The sequence below is a fragment of the Peromyscus leucopus genome, chromosome 6, assembly GCF_004664715.2.
Source record: "Peromyscus leucopus breed LL Stock chromosome 6, UCI_PerLeu_2.1, whole genome shotgun sequence".
NCBI lineage: Eukaryota > Metazoa > Chordata > Mammalia > Rodentia > Cricetidae > Peromyscus > Peromyscus leucopus.
The window spans coordinates 60,859,755-60,878,970 of record NC_051068.1 but is presented as its reverse complement, the minus strand read 5'-3'; the positions used below and the strand labels follow the sequence as shown (position 1 = coordinate 60,878,970).

Genomic DNA, 19,216 nt, shown 5'->3' with positions numbered 1-19,216 from the left:
GGCACAAGTGAAAAAATTTGCTTTTTCTCAGCTAACATTGCTTACTAAGAGACTGTGAACACTGAGGACATGCTAGCTTGCGAAGTCGACCAACATCCCTGTCTGGGTGGACCTTTGCAGCCTTACAGTGGGAAGCAGAGCAGCAGTGACCCTGAGCAGACTCTCTGAGCCTCCTCATGGATGTAAGAGGAGCAGTGAGGACTGGAAGAGGCTGAAAAAGACAGACAAAGGCAGGAGTGTGGATTGTGGGCCACATCTGTGGGTCTAAGCAGGGAATCTTTTCAACGAGTTGAAAGAAGGGAAGACATTTGCCAAGAGATTATCTGAGTGAAGAATGCTTGGGAGAGAGACTGCTACAGCAAAAGCCCCTGAGCTGGACCTGGTGTGTACCTGGAGTGTTCTCAGGGCAGCTTGGAAGACCTCTGCAGCTGGAGCAGATGTGGACCAAGGAGATGAGGGAATTGAGCTGGGTGGGGACCCTGGGGCACTGTGGCGTGGACTTCATGTAAGGCCTTTGAACACAGGAGTTATCTTGGAGATGCCGAGTAAAGCACTGAGCAGCTCTAAATTGGGTTTTAAAGGGCTGTACCTTCAGAGTTGAACATGGTCCACAGGGAAAGCAGCAGCCGCTACAAGGGATCCAGCTTGCTCGTGGGATCTGCTGAGCTGTGGCATGGGCCTGGGCCTGGCAAGGTTCTGCCTAGGGTTTAAACGCAGATACAGGTCTGGTGGAAAGGATGTGGAGTTTGAGACAGAGGTCAAAGGTCACGACAGTGTAGTGAAGAGGTGATTGAAGTAGAATGGTCCTAGTCGTTGTCTACGAGATGAGTAGGCTGGAATGTTAAGTAGGGAAAGCCTGAAGACTGATTAGTGTGATAGCGACTCGCAGTGACTCACCGTGGTAAGATGGAGAGGAGTGGCCTGGGTCACATGAGTGGGGAAGGGCACAGACAGGAGCCAGAGAAGAGAACACTGAGGGCAGGAATTAGGCCAGGTGCAGTAAGGTGACAGAGCCGAGTACTCTGGAATAGAGACTGTTGGGATTTAGAGGATCTGAAGGTGAAAATGTGCTGCTTGGTCCACACAGGAGCAACTACAGGCTGTGCTCAGGAGGTTTGTACTTTTCTATTGCCCTTGGACTTTTAAAAAACATGCCATTCGGAATATTTGTAAAGTTCTGGACCCAGAAGCACTTCACCGTTTTCAGGAAATCCAGGGAAAGGGAAATGTTACAAACACCCCATGCATCCCAGCAGTGCTCAGCGTTCTGGCAGCTGCCTTCTCGTATTCCCTTCTGGTTTTTTACTCATTTTTGAATCGTAATCAAGCTGTACCCAGTTTTTCCCTTCCTTACAATAGCTCCTCCCTCTTCCCCATTGTTATTGCTATCGTAATCTTCTACTGTGATGGAGAGCTTTACTTGGGACTTGATGGCCATTGACTGAGCATTGGAGGGCTCACATCACTTCCTGCTGCTGCCCGCTTTCTCCAGCTGCCTGGCCGCCCGCCTTTGTGGATCTGCACAGGATGCTTGCTGCTCTTTGTCTAGGGTCTAGAGTGCTGGGGGGAGAGGGGGAAGTGGTTAGAAGGCCGAGGTGGGCTGAAAAGGAGTCCCTGGAGCAGGAAGGGGGCTGACCTGCTGGGAGAGGGGAGCAGACCCAGAAGGGGCCCGAGCAAACAGGCCCTGGCTCCTCGGCTTGGGGACCAGCAGGCCCTTCTTTCTTTTACAACCTCTTCAGCAATTACACTTCAGCACTCAAGGGTTTGAAAGAAAAATTACAATTTAAAAGGAAAGCGCTGGGTGCATGATTTGCATATGAGTGGCATCTGTATAATTAAGAACAATTAAATCCCCTGGCTCAATGGAAAGGGAGGCCCCAGCTACTGTTGCTGGGTCCCTGTGGAGTGCAGCCTGTGGCTGTCAGTTCTCTGGGCTCCAGTTGGCAGAATATTGCCATCTTCCCTGACTGCTTGTAATAAATGGAGCTCTGGAGCAGACCTTTGTCGCTGTCCCTGGTTTGCCTGTCTTCTTCCCTTCCTTCCGGGTAAGGGGCTGCACTCCACCTGACCATGGGCGGAGCTCTCTACAGGACCTCTTTCATTCAGTCCTTCCTTGGGTTCACAGGTCTTCTGTGCTAATAGAGGCTACTGAAGGGCTGGTCACAAGACCCTTACTCTCTGCGCATAGCTTTCTAATTAGCCCCATGGTCTCTGCTTAGAATCCAGTGATATTGTTGACCCTGGAAATTTAGTTCTTTCTTGTCCCACTGTGGTGTGTCCCACAGACACCTTCCTCCCAGTATTGCCAAGGAAGCAAGACACAGTTTTCCACATTACTCCTTTTCTGGTTTTATAAGAGCTTGTGTGTGACAGACCAGCCACCACTTTTATGGCCCAGGTTACCCTTGAGTAGGGAGAAGTGAGAAATTAATTAACTAGAAAGAGAAACCTAGATGACGAGGAGAGGAAAGACAGAAACACAGGATAGCCTCAGGAGGTCCTGGGTCTCAACCCACCAGCCCAGAACCTTATTCCAAAGGGTTTTTTATAACAATGCCAAGGGGAGGAGCGGCATCCCCCACCCCCACCTCCCTGATAGATACAGCCAAGTGTAGACCCTTCCAAACACCTGCACTCAGGCCCGTGGTCCAATCATCCTCTTTATGCAGGCCTGCTGGGCAAAGCGACCAGGAAAACCAAATGGGCTTCAACACTTGTGGGGTCCCTATGTGGAACAATTGAAGTAGAACAGGAAGTCAACTGTTCCCTACCAGCTGCCCCAGGTGAAGGAAGTCCTGTATACCAATAATGACAGAGGTTATGAGCAGTCTTGAAAAAGTAGGTTCATTTGGGTTCCTATTGATGAAACTATTTTAGTTACTTTTCTACTGTTGTGAAGAATCATCATGGCCAAGGCTTATAGAAGAAAGAGTTTAGACGATGAGTCTATGGCCATCACGCCAGGAAGCCAGACAGGAGGCAGCAGGCGTGGCACTGGAGCAGTAACTGAGAGCTTGTATGTGATCCACAAACAGGAAGCTGGGAGTCGGGGAGACAGGCAGAGAGGCGGAGGGAGGGAGGAAGGGAGGGAGGGAGACAGAGAGACAGAGACAGAGAGACAGACACTGGCCCACCCCCAGTGACACACCTCCCCCAACAAGGCCACACTTCCTAATTTTTCCCCAACAGTTCCACCATCCAAGAACCAGACATTCAAATACATGTGTCTCTAGGGCCACTCACATCCAACCCACCACAAGGTTCCCTTCCAGGACTTTGATTCTCGAGAGTCAGATGGGGACACTGTGTTCCTTTCGCCACTTTGCCTCTGTTGTAACGTGTCACTCAGGAGTAGCTCTACCTTTGGCTCCCTACAGTGTCTCGCAGAGGTTCTTGCAGTTCTCTGTGGCTGATAGCGAGACAGGGCACTGATTCTCGACCAGCCGTATGTAGGCATTTCTCATTGATATCAGCACTTGACTAAAGCACTTGACTGAGGACCACAGTCAGAGTCAGTGCCCTTTTCCCAGTGAAAGGCAGGAAACTACCTTTTTTCCTCTTACAGGTCTGAGTTGTGTTTGCGTTACTGGAACTGGGAAGCTCAGGGCCTGGGCACTATGAAAATCTGGCACGGGCCCATCTTTCTAATAGCAGGCAGACACCGTAACAGGCGTTTGCATAGGACTGGTGCCTCTGAGTAGTGGCTGCTGGCAGTTTCTGTCATTAGAAAAAGGTAAGAAGCGGCCTCAACTGCAGTGAAAAACCATCTTGGTCACATCTCCCATGGGAGGCAGAGCCATGCAGCTGCTGCTCCAGGAGGTCTCCAGGACCCCAGTGCATGCAGACACTGTGGTCCCTTCCCTTCTTGGACATTCATGGTGTGCCATCCATTGCAGAGGTGGAGAGGGCCTAAGAAGAGGCCACAGCTTTCCTGGAAGCTTCAGCTTCCAGCCTGTTTGCTAGAACTTACATCACTGGCTAGGCCCACATTCAGAGGAGCCTTGGATGTGTGCCCAGCTAAGACCCCATTATGTGGAGGAAGGAGGGCCTGGGTGGTGTTAGGGGCTCAGAGAACAATCTGCCACAGAGCCTGGCGTTGAAACAGAAATGGCGTTACCATTGTATGGTCAAGAGAACATTGCTTTGACACAACACATTTCTGAATTGACCTCTTTCTTCTCTGTCTTCTATTAAGGAATACTTCTCTTCTGGGCACATTATAGACTGATTTTTTTTTTTTTTTTTTTTTGTATTCTTCGGAGTTTATATGGGAGAAATTTGCCTTTGAACCACCCTAACAGTAGGCTTACTGCATAGAACTGAGCTTGGCAGTAAGTCATGCTCTGTGGCCAAGCATGTGATGGGTGTTCAGTAGACAGCTTGCAATTGATGTTTGGAAGGGCTCTGCTACTTTGTTTGTTTATTTATTTATTTGTTGGTTCTGAGATTTAATCTCAAGGCCTGTGCATACAAGGCCTGTGGAACTACACTCCATTACTTTTTCAAACATTACTTTCAGAGAAAAAGATATGTATTTCTTTCAACAGAAAGGAGTTGAACTTTTTGAATATTGCCGTATTATGCAAATATTCATAGAAATAAGAATAGGCAGAGTGAAGCATTGAGGCGTATGCTAGTATTGTGCTAGATTCTCATATTTGCTGTAAAGCCAGGATGCTGCTTCATTCATTATGGCCAAGCAGACCATGAACCTGCCCTTCACGAAGCAGTTAAAAGCTTGGAAAAATTCACTAGATTTCTCAGGCAATGTTACTAACATTCTGTGTTTTGTATAAACATTATTTTGATAATTTTCTCATGTTGGGACTTTTTAAAAGTTTATTTTTATTTTGTTTTATTTCACACTTATGGTATGTGTAGTATGTGTGAAGCGCATATATGTGTGTATGTACACACACACACACACACACACACACATATTTATGCAATGGATGTTGACGTCAGAGGATGGCATACAGTGGTCAGTTCTCCCCTTCCATACTGTGGGTTCTGGGGCTCAGACTGGGGTTGTAGGCTGGCTGGGAAGCACCTTTAGGCCAAACCATCCCGCCGGCCCCCTGGGTTGAGATAAAGGTAAGTCAATGAAATGCATTTCAATTGAGATGCTGCTGTGGAAAATACAGTTACAGGATCCTTTTCTCATCCTGTTGGGAAACAGACATTTCATTTGCTTCAGTTTTTGACATTAACCTTTTTCAATAATTTGTCTTGAGTTTTCCCCTTTGTTTGAAACCTCTTTTCTGAACTGAAGACAGTATATTAAGATCTCCAGACCCCTCTCAGATGGCTCTCCTTCCAGAGTAGTTTTCTAAGGTTCTTCCCAGCAGGTGATCATTTCCTCCTGTGAACTCCCTGAATGATGAGGGCCTGTACTTCGGCCTGGATGTGTGTGATGCCCATCACAGGGGTGTAGGATGTCCACGATAGTGAGGCAGCCTGTGGTCTTTGTCTTTGACTCTTGAAACTCTCCGCCTTGGCTGTGGTGAGATCCGGATGCAGTAGAAGAAAGGAATGTCCATAGCCTGCTATTCCTGTATTATCATAAAAACAAGTCCAGCTATCAGATTGATCCAAGAGCTTTCAGATAATCCTTTAAAGAGGCAGGCTCACTACTGGCTTTTCATCACAGGGATAAATGCCTGCACGAATCAGCCTGTAGGGAGAAAAGGTTTATCTTGCCTTGCTGTTTTAGAGGTTTCGTTCCATGGTGGGTTGGCCTCCCTCATTTGGAGTCTGGGAAGTCAGCACAGGGTGATGACAGAGCTATAAAACCTTTTACCTCTGGTCATTCTTCCTGGGGGTGGGGTGGGGGTGGGGGATGGGGAAGGGAGGAAGAGAAGGCTCTAGAGATAGGAAAAGAAGGATCTAGAGTCTCAGTGTCTCCTTCAGGGCCATGCCTCCAGTTTCTAAATCCTATTGGGCCTTACCTGAACCTTTAAAGTTCTGCCACCTCCCAGTAGAGCCACAGACTGCAGACCTTGTCCTTAATACCTGGGTCTCTGGGGACTCTCCAAACCACAGCACACACCTTCAGGGACTGTAGATACTAAAACTTAGAAGGACGCTTTGGGAACTGAGCTGAACTGCTTGTCTATACTGAAGGGAGAAAAAAACCCTATCCCTAGTCTGCCTATTATTACCTTTGTTCTCTGTGTGAAGTTCTGCATTGTCTCCCTTGCTGTGTGTAAGATTACTGCTGCAGACATCTATTACTAAATTATGCTTTGTGCTATCTTGGTGTCCCAGAGCTGGAAGAAAGGCAAAATGGATTTTTTATTTTGTACATTATGAAATCATATTCAAATTATTTTAACATGATAGTATGACTTACCTCTAGAGTAAGTCTAGGAAAGATGTCAGTCTTTAAACCGCAAAGGAGTTTGAAGAATTGAAGAAAGAAGAAAAAGTTGGAGCAGGAACCCAGGAAATAGGCACTTAATTGCTGGTCTGTTCTTTGACAGATTTTTACAGTCCATGTGGCTACAAGAGTTCTTTGCAGCATGCAGAATGCACTGTGACTAATGTGTGAATGCAATGGCATATTTTGAAGTTTTTTGAATTGCAAATACAGTGCTTTTTGAAAATAAAGTCCTGAGAGTGGGTATGGAGAACAAGAAACTGAAGTGGTGTGAAAGTATTGAAATCCCTGGGGACTCCTCAGAACCACTTGCTTGTGGAGTTGAGGACGGCTACAGAGTGGGGTGCCCACATGGCTTCCCCGTGGGCACACAGGCAAGCCACTCTGCGAGGCGCGAAGCTCACACACCAAGCCCACTGCCATCTTGGATTCCTCCTGGAGGTGCTGGCAACTGTCTCTCCAGGAGGCGGGTCTGGTACAGATGGAATGCCAAGCCAGGAGCTTCACAGAGGAGTCTAGGCCACAGATACACAAGCTTGGGGAATGAATCAGTTAAACCACAGTAACCATTGCCAGCTTTTTTTTGGGGGGGGCGGGGGAGAAGAATTTCTTGAAGATACTGGAAGCTGACAGGATCTCTAGGAAGAATTAGGAATAGGCTTGGAGAACACAGCTATGGGCACTTCACAGCTAGAATGACTGTCCAAAGAAACCGGGGACGCTGCCACCCTTGCCACTAACACTGCTGCCCACATGAGGAACTCTTCCTGCCTCCTCCCTTCCTCCCTTCCTCCTCCTCCTTCCTCCCTCCTCCCCCCCCCCCCCCCCCCCCCCCCCCCCCCTCCCTCCATCCCTCCCTCCCTCCCTTCCACATCTTGGTCATGTGACAGGACCCTAGCTGCAAGGACAGTTAGTAAAACTGGTAAGAGGCCAGTTCCAAGTTCAGAAGCCATAGTGTGGAAAATCTACAACTGTTGTCAGGTAGGTCCTGAATAGCCACCAAATAACAAATGTCTTTGTGATGAATCAGCAAAGGCTTAGAGATGGCAGACCTAGTGGGGGGCAGGAACCATTGGTCAGAGGAAGAGAGCCAGGAGGAAGAGCAGAAACAGTCTTGTGCAGAGATGCACAGCGAACGAGGAGCCAGAGAGGGGTAGACAGAGGATGGTGCAGCTGTCGAGGAGGAGGGCATACAGGAACAGTTTCCTAGAAACCCAGCGAGGGCTGCTCCAGAGATGGCAGCCAGCAGAGAGATTAGGGAAGCTCACCAGGACTCCATGGTGGCGGCTATGGATCGCTAGTTCCTTTACCAGGAGAGTGGGAGGGCTACAGGATAACAAGGAGGGGGCAGGCCATGAAGCCAGGGGTTCCCAGTGTGTTCACATCCCATCTCTACCCTGGAGCAGGAGGGCTTTGGCAAACGGTTTGACAAATTTGGTCATTTCCTCATGGATGAAATTGGAGTGTATGCTAGTCGACTTCCTGTTACCTGAGGTAACCAACACTTCAGTAAGTTCCTGTTGGCTGGTGGTTTTAGAGTGTCCTGCCAGTGACCAGGTGGGATGATAGCTCATATGTCTGTGGTGGACGTGCTGGATGTCAGTGGCGGGGAACACATATAAAGCAAACTGTTCACTTCATGGTCTGGATCCACAGAAGACAAGTCAGTAAGGCCTGCCCCAAGATGGGCATTTCCTGTCTCTGCAGGGATTGATTTATGGCACAGCTGCACACTGTGCAAGAACTAAATTCTCGAAGGCCTCTGAGAACTGGGACTGAGTCCTAGAAATGTCTGTTTTTTGTTCAGGGGAATGGGTATCTCATTGGGGTCCATACCACTGAGAAGAATGGATGCAAAGGTATTGATGCAGGAAACCTTACCTTCAGAGGCCAGCCACAGGTCTGGAAACATTTCTGTAACTGCCATAGTGTGTTGTTGCGAGCAATGAGAACAGTCTAGTGAGTAGGTCCTTAATGTAAAACGTCTTCTCTGGACAACAGAATGTAGACATGAACATTATTTTTTCATGGAGTAATTTGTGCCTCCTTTTTGATACAGAGGCTTTGTGATAGGAGTATGGGCCATTTCTTTTGTTTATTTCTCCTTTTTGTTCTTATTCATTGGCCAAAGCCATTGTCTTGGCTTTAAATTGTTTTTAAAATTTGAATTTTGAAGAAAACCTGCTGTGCTTTCTAGGCGTTGGAACAGTTTATTAAAAGGCAGCCATCTTGATAGATGGTAAGGCTCTGAGCGCCGCTGTTGGAAAAGACCACTGAGAAGCATAGAGAAGAGTTGGGGACCTTCCCTGCTTCTTCCGTGGCGGTCACTGTGTCTCATTCAGTTGTGTGGAAAGAGCAGGCCATCTTCTGAAGCATAGATGTCTCTGTCCGCTGGAGCATGGCTGAGTACCCGTGGACCTGACCAGCACTCCCGGTGGCCCAACAGAACCTTTCCTGGGAGCCACTCCAGGCCCCGGGCTGCCCGTGCTCTGCTCTCACCCACTCCCTCTTCCTGCTTCTGTTCTCAGCACATCTGGATGTGGCCTCCATCTAGTGTTCAACTGCGGCAGCTGTTCGCTGAGGTTCTTGTCATACAGCTCCATTCTCTGCACTCCGTTGGAGCTGGGGCTGGAACTCAGGACAGAGGGGTGCCAGCCTAGCTACCCGAGGTCCAGGGTTCCCCCATGGTTAATAAGGAAGAGAAACCTTTGCTGTTTTTTCCAATTTTTTTTTTTTTTTCTAGGAAGGTCCTTGTACTTCTTGGTAGGAGAGCCTTGTGGTTTGCCTGTTCGCTCACCCACACACCCAGGTTGTGGCCTTAGGAGGCCATATTTCTTGGCCTAGTGCTGCCAGGGTTGGGAAAGGTGTTCGCTCTAGAAAAGTGGAGCATTGTCTTTGAACAGATGGCAAGCCCCCTGAACAGCCAGAACAGCTGCTTTATAGTTAATTCATTTCCTTGTCTAAGCTCTTGTTTCTAAAAGGGTACATATGACCTCAGCACCTAGATCGACGTGGAGTAAGGAGTCTAGGTGTCCACATAGTTCTGAGAATGTCAGTTACATCCAGCACCGCACACCCATTCTGCACAAGAGGGAACTGAGTCCCGCACCATGGGATCCTGTTACAGCTGCATCTGACTCAAAGTCTCATTTCTGATCAAACGGCTTTTCTCTTGGACTAGCTACCTTTTCAAGCTTATCTTTCATTTAATTTTGTTGTATTTGGCTTTATTTTATAAGTATAGAGAAAAATGTGGCCAAAGTTTAGGAAAAAGAGAAAGACAAAAGAATTTGGATTATTTAGACAGAGACACGCCTTTAAAAAAAGTATGGCATGCCTTGATTTGGGTCATTTAGACAGAGATAAACCTTTAAAAAGTATAGAATGACTTGTTTTGGGTCATTTAGACAAAAATAGACCTTGCCTTCTAGCTGTGTCTGGCTGCTGAAAGGGTTCTGTTCTCTGCAGAAGGTGGGCATCTTTAAAATAAGGACTTTAAGTAAGCTGTAGATCAGAAGTAAAGTTTGCTGTTGGCCCGCACAAGGTTCTGGGCTCAGTCTCAATCACCATCTGCCAGTAGGACTGCGTGTGAGGAAGAGTGGGTACACAGATAAGAGCGAAAGGACCTCTGTGGTCCATCCCTGTCCCTGCCCAGAAGCGGGACAGCTCCTCCTGTACTGTCCTCTTTTAAGGGATACAGGGTGAGAATTTAAAATACATAGCGTACGTTTGGCTTGGACAAGATGCATGTGTTTCCTTTGTGCCATATAGGACTCCCTAGAGTAAAAGAGGCCAGGTGAGGTTTGCCATTCCTGTATAATGGGTTGTGAAATGTTCAGAGTGAATGTTGGCTTCTGGAAGAATGGAGGTGAGAAGGTGGCTCATTGTTCATTTGCTGGGGCCTCTAAGGATTATTTCTTTGAAGGTGTTGGTTTGGAAATGACTTTGGCATTTCAAACACAGCATTAAGTTCTTAGCGCTGATAATTTGAGGATATGTTTTGACATCTGTATGTGACTAAATTATGGCTACTAGCTACTTACTCACTGTTGGAAAGCCAGCCACCCCTTCTCCTTAACTTTTGCTCCACAATAATGAACACAAAGGATTTCTGTGACTCCTGGAAGTGCGGGACTTTCCCCATCAGCCAGCGGGGATCAGTGCTGCAGTAGACCTTTAGTCGAGCTCAGTCCTGACATTTTCTGTCTTGTCAGAGCCTACAGACCAAGACCAGCCCGCAAGCCTCTTCCCCATTTGAGGGCCAAGCCACAGGCCCACATTGTTTCACCCAAGCTTCTGACCCACAGGCTGTAGATAAGGTTCCCACAACCCCCAGGTTTTTGATACATTGGATAGAGCAGCTCACAGATGTCAGGGAAACATTTGTTCCCTGTTTTATTATAAAGGGTATGACAGAGGACCCACATGAGTCAAGGCGTAAGGGGGGGCCAGGCAGGAAGGTTGAGGAAGGATCAGGATGAGGAAGGTCTTTTAGTAAATAAGGACGGCTCTGAGGCTCTGAGAATGCCTAAGACAAAGGTTGGGCAGGATTAGTTTCAAAGATTGATTGTGAAAAGAGAAATTGTAGTTTGTGGGGCCTGCCTTGGAGAGGGAATTGTAATCTTAACCAGCAGCCTTCCTGTCTGGTAGCATGTGTGTGAGGACTCTCTAGATCAATACTGTCTCCTAACGGGCTTTTACCATTATTATTATTATTATTATTATTATTATTATTATTATTATTATTATTAATTATTTTAGCTTAATGTTAAACTTCCATATGCCTTGATATATTTTCTAAATTTTGTGTGTTTTCCAAATTTTCAAAGCAGGTGAGGTAAAATCTACTAATGAGGAAAATGAGTCTAGGGGAAAAAAATCATTGATGGGATTTTGTTTTTCTATTTAAAGTTAGAGAAATTTGGGGACATTTCTGCTGCATTATTTACATTGATCCCCAGTTGCCTGGTTTTTGTTGAGTACATGAAATTTCTGACTGTGGACTTTGAAATCTGTTATGTGGGATGTAGTCCAGGCCTGTGTTTAATTTATTCTATTCACAGACAGTCACTGTCACTTCATTGGGACCTCTCGCTCCAGAGGCCAGCATGGACATTGAGCCCCAGTGGCCCTTCCATTTGTCTTTCTTGCTTTTTTGGTTAGATGAATGTCATCCTCTTTGTAACATGATCCTGTGGTTATTACATAAACCATGTTCAGGCTTGAAGCAAAGGCCTTGTCCTCTGAACAGTTGTAAGCTAAATACTGCGGTCCCCTGACTCTTTAGATAATAAGGCAGGCACTGACAAATTAAGTTACTGACCCACTCAGGACAGGAAGGCCATGGCCCTGAGTGTGGAACCAGGCTTATGAGACCGCTGCAGTCCAGGCTGTTTTCCAGTGGGCTAGGCCTAGTTGGTTCCCTGAAGGTCGTTTGATGCCTAAACTTGATAGCATTCTCCAGTCCAGCTGCCACAGATCTGAGTTAGGATTCTGGCTCTGCCTCTTTGTGCTTTGTGAGCCTGGAGAGTTGAGGAAATCCTCCAGACTTCATCTGTCCACTTGGAAACCATGTACAAAACCTGATGATCAACTCACTTCTCACTGCACCAGACAGGAAGACTGCTATTAATGTTGTTGCTCATTATTAACACAGCACATTTCTGTAGCCTCTCTAAGGCTGCTTACGTTTTTCCTGGAATGCTAATCCTTGACCAGCTTGGTATAGAGAGTGGGAACCCATGGTGGACCGATGAGATTTTTTTCACTTCTGTTCTGGATGCAGCTGGTGGTCTTCTTTACAAGCAAATCAAAACATTAATGCTGGGCTTTGGGGTTTGGAGGAGTCCAATAAGCGGCACACCTCCTCTGTGTCCACTCTCTGTAGGGGGGAATAGTTGACGACAGCTAGGTAGATGAGACCAAAGAGCTGCATTTATTATTAACACAGCTGGTATTGGAGATGGGATGAAGACTAGGTACCTCTAACCAAGAAAGGACAGGGAGAGGACTAGAGGGCAAGGGCATTTGATGGATGCGGAGGGACAGAAGAGAAGACTGCAGCTGGAGTTGTGAGTGAGGACCTTGGGGCTGGGTCTCAACCGCTCTGTAGATGGTGCTTTCAGGGAAGATCTGCTAACGGTCACAAAACTTACTAGCTGGAAGATTTAAGGTCCAGATGACCGAGGCTGGACCAGCTTCCTGGGAGCTTTTGGGGAGGAGGAAAAGATAGCAGAATTCTATTATGGAAGGCTATTTTGAGTCTCCACATAAAACATGCTTACTTAAGGAGCTTCTCCAGTTAAACATCTCTGGATTATGTAACTTTCAAACTGTCCTATGTCTGTCTATCTATCTAACTAATCTATTTAGATGTTTATATATTTTGTTATATCTTTATTATATTTTTCATTTATATGTGTTTGGTATGTTTTTCTACTGAATTGATCTATGGCCAGTGACTTTCAAATAATATTTATTTTATTTTATGTGTATAATGTTTTGCTTGTATGTATGCATATATGTGTAGAATGTATGTGCCTGGTGCCCAAAGGAGTCAGTCAAAAGGGCAGTCAGGTCCCTTGGAACTGGAATTAAAGATGGTTGTGACTCACTATGTAGATGCTGGGAACTGAACCTGGATCCTCTAAAGAGCAAGCAGCAAGTGCCCTTAACTTTCAAACCATCTCTTCAGCCCTGTGACCTTTAAAAGGAAATGAGGTCACAATAATGAATAACAAGTGCTAAAAGTGTGACTCACTATGTGAGATTTTATGTGATTCTTATTCTTAAAAATAGATACCGTGAACAATGGTTCATATCTATATTCCCAGCACTCAGGAGCTGAGAGGAGATTTGCAGATCAGCCTGAGCTGCATAGTGAGTTAGCAGCCTAGCCTGGGCTACAGAGTAACTCATCATTTATAGGACTAAAATGCAGACCTGTTTGGAGATTATGCCTGCCTTCAGGAGCTGGCCTAGAATGGACCCTTCTCTGTTGACTAACAAATTTAGAGGCTAAGGTGTCCTTACACCTCCTTTACCTGGGAGGTTTTCTTTTTCTGGGTATATGAAGATAGGCCCATTACCTGATATCATATAGAAAGAAACCTACTAATCATTAAGTGGGGCCCCATTTATGTTATCACCATGCTGACAAGATCTGTACACTTGATAAATGTTGTATTAACTATAAACTAAGAATGTCAAAAGTTTTTGCAACTCTAGTTCATATTTATTTGTAAGGGAGTAAAATTATATCTCTTGAATTTAAAGTCAATGGCCTACGTAAATGACTGCAACGTCCAGATTTTAAAATTACAGCAATTAATGTCTCTTCTTTTTTCTTGTCTTTTAGCTTCTCAGAGAAACTGTTTATTGGAAAAGGCTTACATTTTCAGCCATCCGTTCTAGATTTTGGAATACAGTAAGTATCTTTTTATTGTAATTCATCATATTTGTATTTATCTCCAGTATATCTTCCTAGATTTTTTATTTTTAATTATATATGTATGTGTTGGGAGGTGTGGTTATGTGCAGATTGCCCACAGAGGCCAGAAGAGGGCATTGCATCCTGGAGCTGGAGTTACAGGCAGTTGTGAGCTACCCTGTGTGGGTGCTGGGAACTGAGCCCCAGTCCTCTGCAAGAGCAGTGTGAGCTGATACCCACCCAGCCCTCTCTCCAGCCCCTATTCTCAATGTATCTTTTATATGATGATATATACACAGTTATATTTTAATATATATATATATATATATATATATATATATATATATATATATATATATTTTGTTTTTCGAGACAGGGTTTCTCTGTGTAGCTTTGCACCTTTCCTGGGACTAACTCTGTAGCCCAGGCTGGCCTCGAACTCACAGAGATCCGCCTGGCTCTGCCTCCCGAGTGCTGGGATTAAAGGCGTGCGCCGCCGCCGCCCCCCCCCCCCCCCCCCCGCCCCCACCGCCCGGCCTATATTTTAAGCATATTAATAACATGAAAGGATATCCATCCTGCGACTTGTTAAAGGAATATTTTCATGAAAGGGAGAGTGTAAAAGTTGTTTTAAGTCCTTCCTTAATTTTGTGGTTGTTTGCTTTGCAGTGCTAAGGATCGAAGTTAGGACCTTGTCCATGCCAGGCATATGCTTTACTGCTGAGACGTACCATTGGCTCCCCCGCTTTAGTTATTTAATGATGCTTTATACTGTTTGATAGTGGCTAGACTTCAGTAGGGAGTCAGTGTCAGGCCTTTGTTTTTCTGGAATAAATTGGATTCTTTTATAATAGGAAAACTGAGTCCTGATGGTTTCTGAATTCTTTGAGGCCAGATGTAGATGTTGACCTTTCCTGCTGTGCCTTCAGCCTGGAAGTTGTACTCTAGCGACAGTATCTGGAGTCAGTTGTGGACATTTAGGTAGAGAAGGTGAGATCAGCTGTGAGGAGACTCGGTGTTAAGAACCATGAATGAAGAAATGCGGGCTTTGGGATCCCATGAGGAAGAGGAGGCGGAGGCTGGAGAGGAGGCAGCTTAGAACTCTTGTCTGTGATGCAGTTCAAACTTAACATCTGTACTAAGCTCTTGTGTGCAGAGGGCGGTGGTGTTAAAAAGATACATCCTCCAATTAGCCTCCTTGAAGCTCTGCGGAGGCTCGCAGGGCCTCTCCGCACACTCTAGGAGTTCAGGCAAAGCTGATGGAGTCACGTGGTGATGAGTGCCCACCAGGGCCAGCGGGTCGGTGGCTTTGTGCATTCATCTACCATTTTTGTCATTTCCTTCTAAGTTTCTGAAGCTAGAACAAACGGACAGACGGACTTGGAAATGAAATGTCTTGCTGATATTTTTTAAAAGAAATTTTTCTAAAAGGAGGAAGAGATAAAATTGTTAAGGTATTTTACTGACTTTACAAGATTCTAGGTGCTGATTTAATTACTGCATCATTAATTAATGACAAGGTCTCACACTGCGGCCGTGTTGGCTTGAAAGTTAGAGATCCGCCTGGCTCTGCCTCCTGAGTGCTGGGATTAAAGGCGTGCACTACCATGCCCAGAGTATTTTGTACTGAATTACTATATTTTTATTTTTAGATAAAGAAACTTGTTAAAAGCTAAATTTATAATCATTTAACTGATAATGTCAATAAGATAACTTATAATCTCACTGACTTTAAATCTGAGTGAGTAGTTCACACAAAGTTATTTTTTTTTTCCTTAAGGGAATTGTGTGTGTGTGTGTGTGTGTGTGTGTGTGTGTGTGTGTGTGTATGTTGTGTATGCAGGTCTATCTTAAAATCTATAGATTGGTTGGTATGATGAAATGGATCATGATGAATGTAGCTAGAGGAGGAAAAAAATGGAATTTATAGGATTCTGGCTGTCAATTACTCTTTCAGAACATAAAATTCTGTGATTTGGGTGCAGGAGAGATGGCTCAGTGGTTAAAAGCACTTGCTACTTTTTCAGAGGACTTGGGCTCAGTTCTCAGCCCTCACATGACAGCTCACAACTGTGAGTAGCTGCCATACCTGGGTTCCCTCACTTTCCTGGTCCAGCGTTTGCCCCCATTATTTTGACACCTCAGGCAGACAACTACTTTCTCCTAGTTTGGTTTCCGTTTCAGATGCAGAATCAGGATCTTGTTGCTGCTTTCTCTTCCTTCCGTTCCCTGGGAGCTTATTCTAAGGGTTAACATTTTGCTGGTCCCAAGACTGCAAGTGCTAATCATTCATACATTTTCATCATTCTTTTGTCATATTAAATTAATAGATTATCTTCCAGTTGTCACTACCAAAGGAAATTCATACCCTTTTAACACATGTAAAAATAGAATACTGAAAAGGAGGCTAAAAATAGCTAGTTAAGGAGGCTTCTGTCTCAGCCGGGACGGTAGCTGCAGTCACCCTGCTGTGGAGGGCACTACCATCTCCTCTTAATGCAGTTCTTGGAAACCAGAACACTTGTGCGCAGTTATGTGCATAGTATGTAAAGCATTGGGGAATAAGTTTAAGTGCTAAGTTTAAATAGCTTTGTTGATTGCTTGGTGCCTTTTTCTTAAAGCCACTGAAGTCTGTACTCATTTATGGCAAAGAAGGCAGATATGAGCCCAGCTCTCTGACTGGTTTATTAAGTGACCCTTATGTTTATAATAGGGTTTTTTTTTTTTTTTTTTTTTTTTTTTTTTTTTGGTTTTTCGAGACAGGTTTCTCTGTGTAGCTTTGCGCCTTTCCTGGAACTCACTTGGTAGCCCAGGCTGGCCTCAAACTCACAAAGATCATCCGCCTGCCTCTGCCTCCCGAGTGCTGGGATTAAAGGCGTGCGCCACCACCGCCCGGCCCTGTTTTTTGTTATAATAGGGTTTTTTGTTGTTTTTTTCAAGAAAAAGTTTCTCTGTGTAGCCCTGGCTGTCTTGGAACTTGCTCTGTAGACCCGGCTGGGTTTAAATTCAGAGATCTGCTGGCCTCTGCTCCTAAGTGCTAGGATTAAAGATGTGTACCACAATACCTAGCAGTAAAAAAAAAAAAAAAAAAAAAAAAAAAAAAAAAAAAAAAAAAAATTGAATTATATTTGGGGCTGGAGTGGTAGTTCAGAGTGTTTGTTCCTTTTTCAGAGGCCCCGTATTGGGCATCTCACAGCTACCTGTAACTCCAGCTCCAGGAGATCTGACGCCCTTGTGTGAACTCCGTGGATGTCCCTCGCCCCAATATATACCCTTCTGGCATGCACTCACTCAGTTGATGCAAGCACATACACATAAATTAAAAAAAAAAGTAAATAAAATTTAAACACTAAAAGAACCAAAGCTTTAATCACACTGATGTGTGTTTTATTTATAAGTAGAGGTTCTAAATTATTTATGATTTAAAATACACATCAGATGTATTAAAATTTTCCATTAAGATGAGCACTTAGAAAAGTACCCATGAAAGCTGGGACAAAATGTCCAAACATTGAACAGAGAGAAACAGCATGCATATTGTTCTTACTAAGGTGAACTTTTCCCTTTTGGATGAGGAGTAACCCAGGCTGCTCTGGACTTGCTGTGTAGGTAGTCCTGTCCTCAGTCTTCTGATCCTGCTAGGATAAATGGCACATTTCTATTATTAGAAAAATTGGAACAAAATTAAAGGAATACAAGTATAACACATGAGGATTTTGCTTAAACTGGATAGGTTTATTTTGGGGCCATACTAATAAGAACCGTGGATTTGGGTAGCTGGAAGAATGACTTGCAGGCTCTGCCGCACGCTAATTGAACTAGTGAATTCAGTGCTAGACAGTAGGGGTCAGATGAAATGACCCAGGCCCGTTGCAGATGGCTGGGCTGGAGGACCCCTCCTGTGCCGTGTGGTCCTCCTGTTAGGCTGCCAGCCAAAGCCCTGGCACGATGAGCTCTCCATTAGACCATTACTGGGAGGTTGGCGGGAAGTTTGCAGATGGTGTGTAAAGCTTTCTGCCTGTACAGGTTTTTGTTTGTTGTTTTGCTTTTGAGACAGGATTTCTCTCTGTTCCTCGGGCCTAGAACTTGCAATTCCCCCACCTCAGCCTCCTGAGTGCTCTCCCACGGTGCTGAGTTCCATGAAAACTCCCTCTCCTTCCCTCTTTGAACTATCACAAAAATGTATTTGCCCAACAGTTCAGTGTGAAAATGTACTTTACCCCAGTATTGGGAGTAAATTAGCATAGACTATTTGGAGGAGAGATGCGGATTTCTGTGCTGACCAGTGGTCCCATAAGCTTCTTCTAAGACTTGGATGCTATGGTTTGGTTTCTTTGTATTGTTCTTTTGCCATCTCCGTACATCATCCATCAGTCCTGTGAGAAAGGGAAAAAATCCTTCCGATATTCCTTGCATATGTCTGCCACCATTTAATTTCCATGATAACCTTTTGTGCACACATTTCTTCAGCTTAGGAGGCTGGGCCTTGATCCTCATGTTTTCGTGGTGGGCTCAGAGAAGCTTTCGTGGTGACTGCAGTTTCTTATCTAAATATATCTTGATTTGAACGAGAACCCTAGATAATGCTAGTACATGCCAGAGCATGTTTGGTTCTATAAACAGACAGACATGAAAGAACTCAATAACCCAGATGTGTGGAATTGTCACAACACAGAGAGGAACAGAGTGCTAGTGGAGACTGCCATTCGGCTTATAAAAATAAAGCTGGATCTCACCAAAGGGGAACCAGTGGGTTGACTGCGCTTCCTTACAGACCATGGATGAGGGGTTACTGCCGAGCACGGTTAACCCCAGCTACTCTGGGAAGTCCTTACCCACCATGGATGATAACGCGCCATGACTGTGTCGATGGTGCCTCTTTCCTTCAGGTCTCCACAGCTAGCCCCTCTCCAGGGCCACACACAATTATGAAGACTTATTTCCCCAGCCCCTCCTGTGAGGGACTGTCTGCTGTCAGCACACCCAGCTGTGATCTGCAACCAGCCACAGCTGAGCACACGATGATGGAGGCTTTTGGCCTTGAGGATAGTGCTGTACAATCTCCTCCTCCTCCTCCTTAAACTTTTTAGTGAATGTTGATAGCTCTCTGGAGTTAAAAAAAAAAATACATGGGCTAGAGATGTAGCTCAGTGGTATGCATGGCACCCTGGGCTCAGTCTTGAGCATAAATTATAGCGTGTAAGTGTATGCATGTGTATGTGAGTGATACTGATAATCACAAGAGTCTTGCCTTTCTGTTTCCCCAACCAGGTTCCTGGGGCATCCTGCAGCGAAGCTTCTCTATGCATACAACCCCAGCAGAGATAGCGAGGTTGTGGTGAACTCAGTGTTCACAGCTGCTAGACATTTCCATGTGCCGCCTGTCCATTGCAGGGTGAGTGTTGATA

General features: G+C 45.3%; 1 protein-coding gene across 4 annotated transcripts in view; it reads left to right on the top strand.

The window, feature by feature from the left end:
- Nucleotides 1-19,216, top strand: part of Tmem131l (transmembrane 131 like) — a 145,183-nt gene that overhangs the window by 61,613 nt on the left and 64,354 nt on the right. For all 4 annotated transcript variants that reach the window (XM_037206687.1, XM_028894287.2, XM_028894288.2 and 1 more), the window contains exons 4-5: nt 13,737-13,805; nt 19,080-19,203. In XM_037206687.1, coding sequence (XP_037062582.1) covers nt 13,737-13,805; nt 19,080-19,203 — 193 coding nt within the window. The remainder of the gene's footprint in view (nt 1-13,736; nt 13,806-19,079; nt 19,204-19,216) is intronic.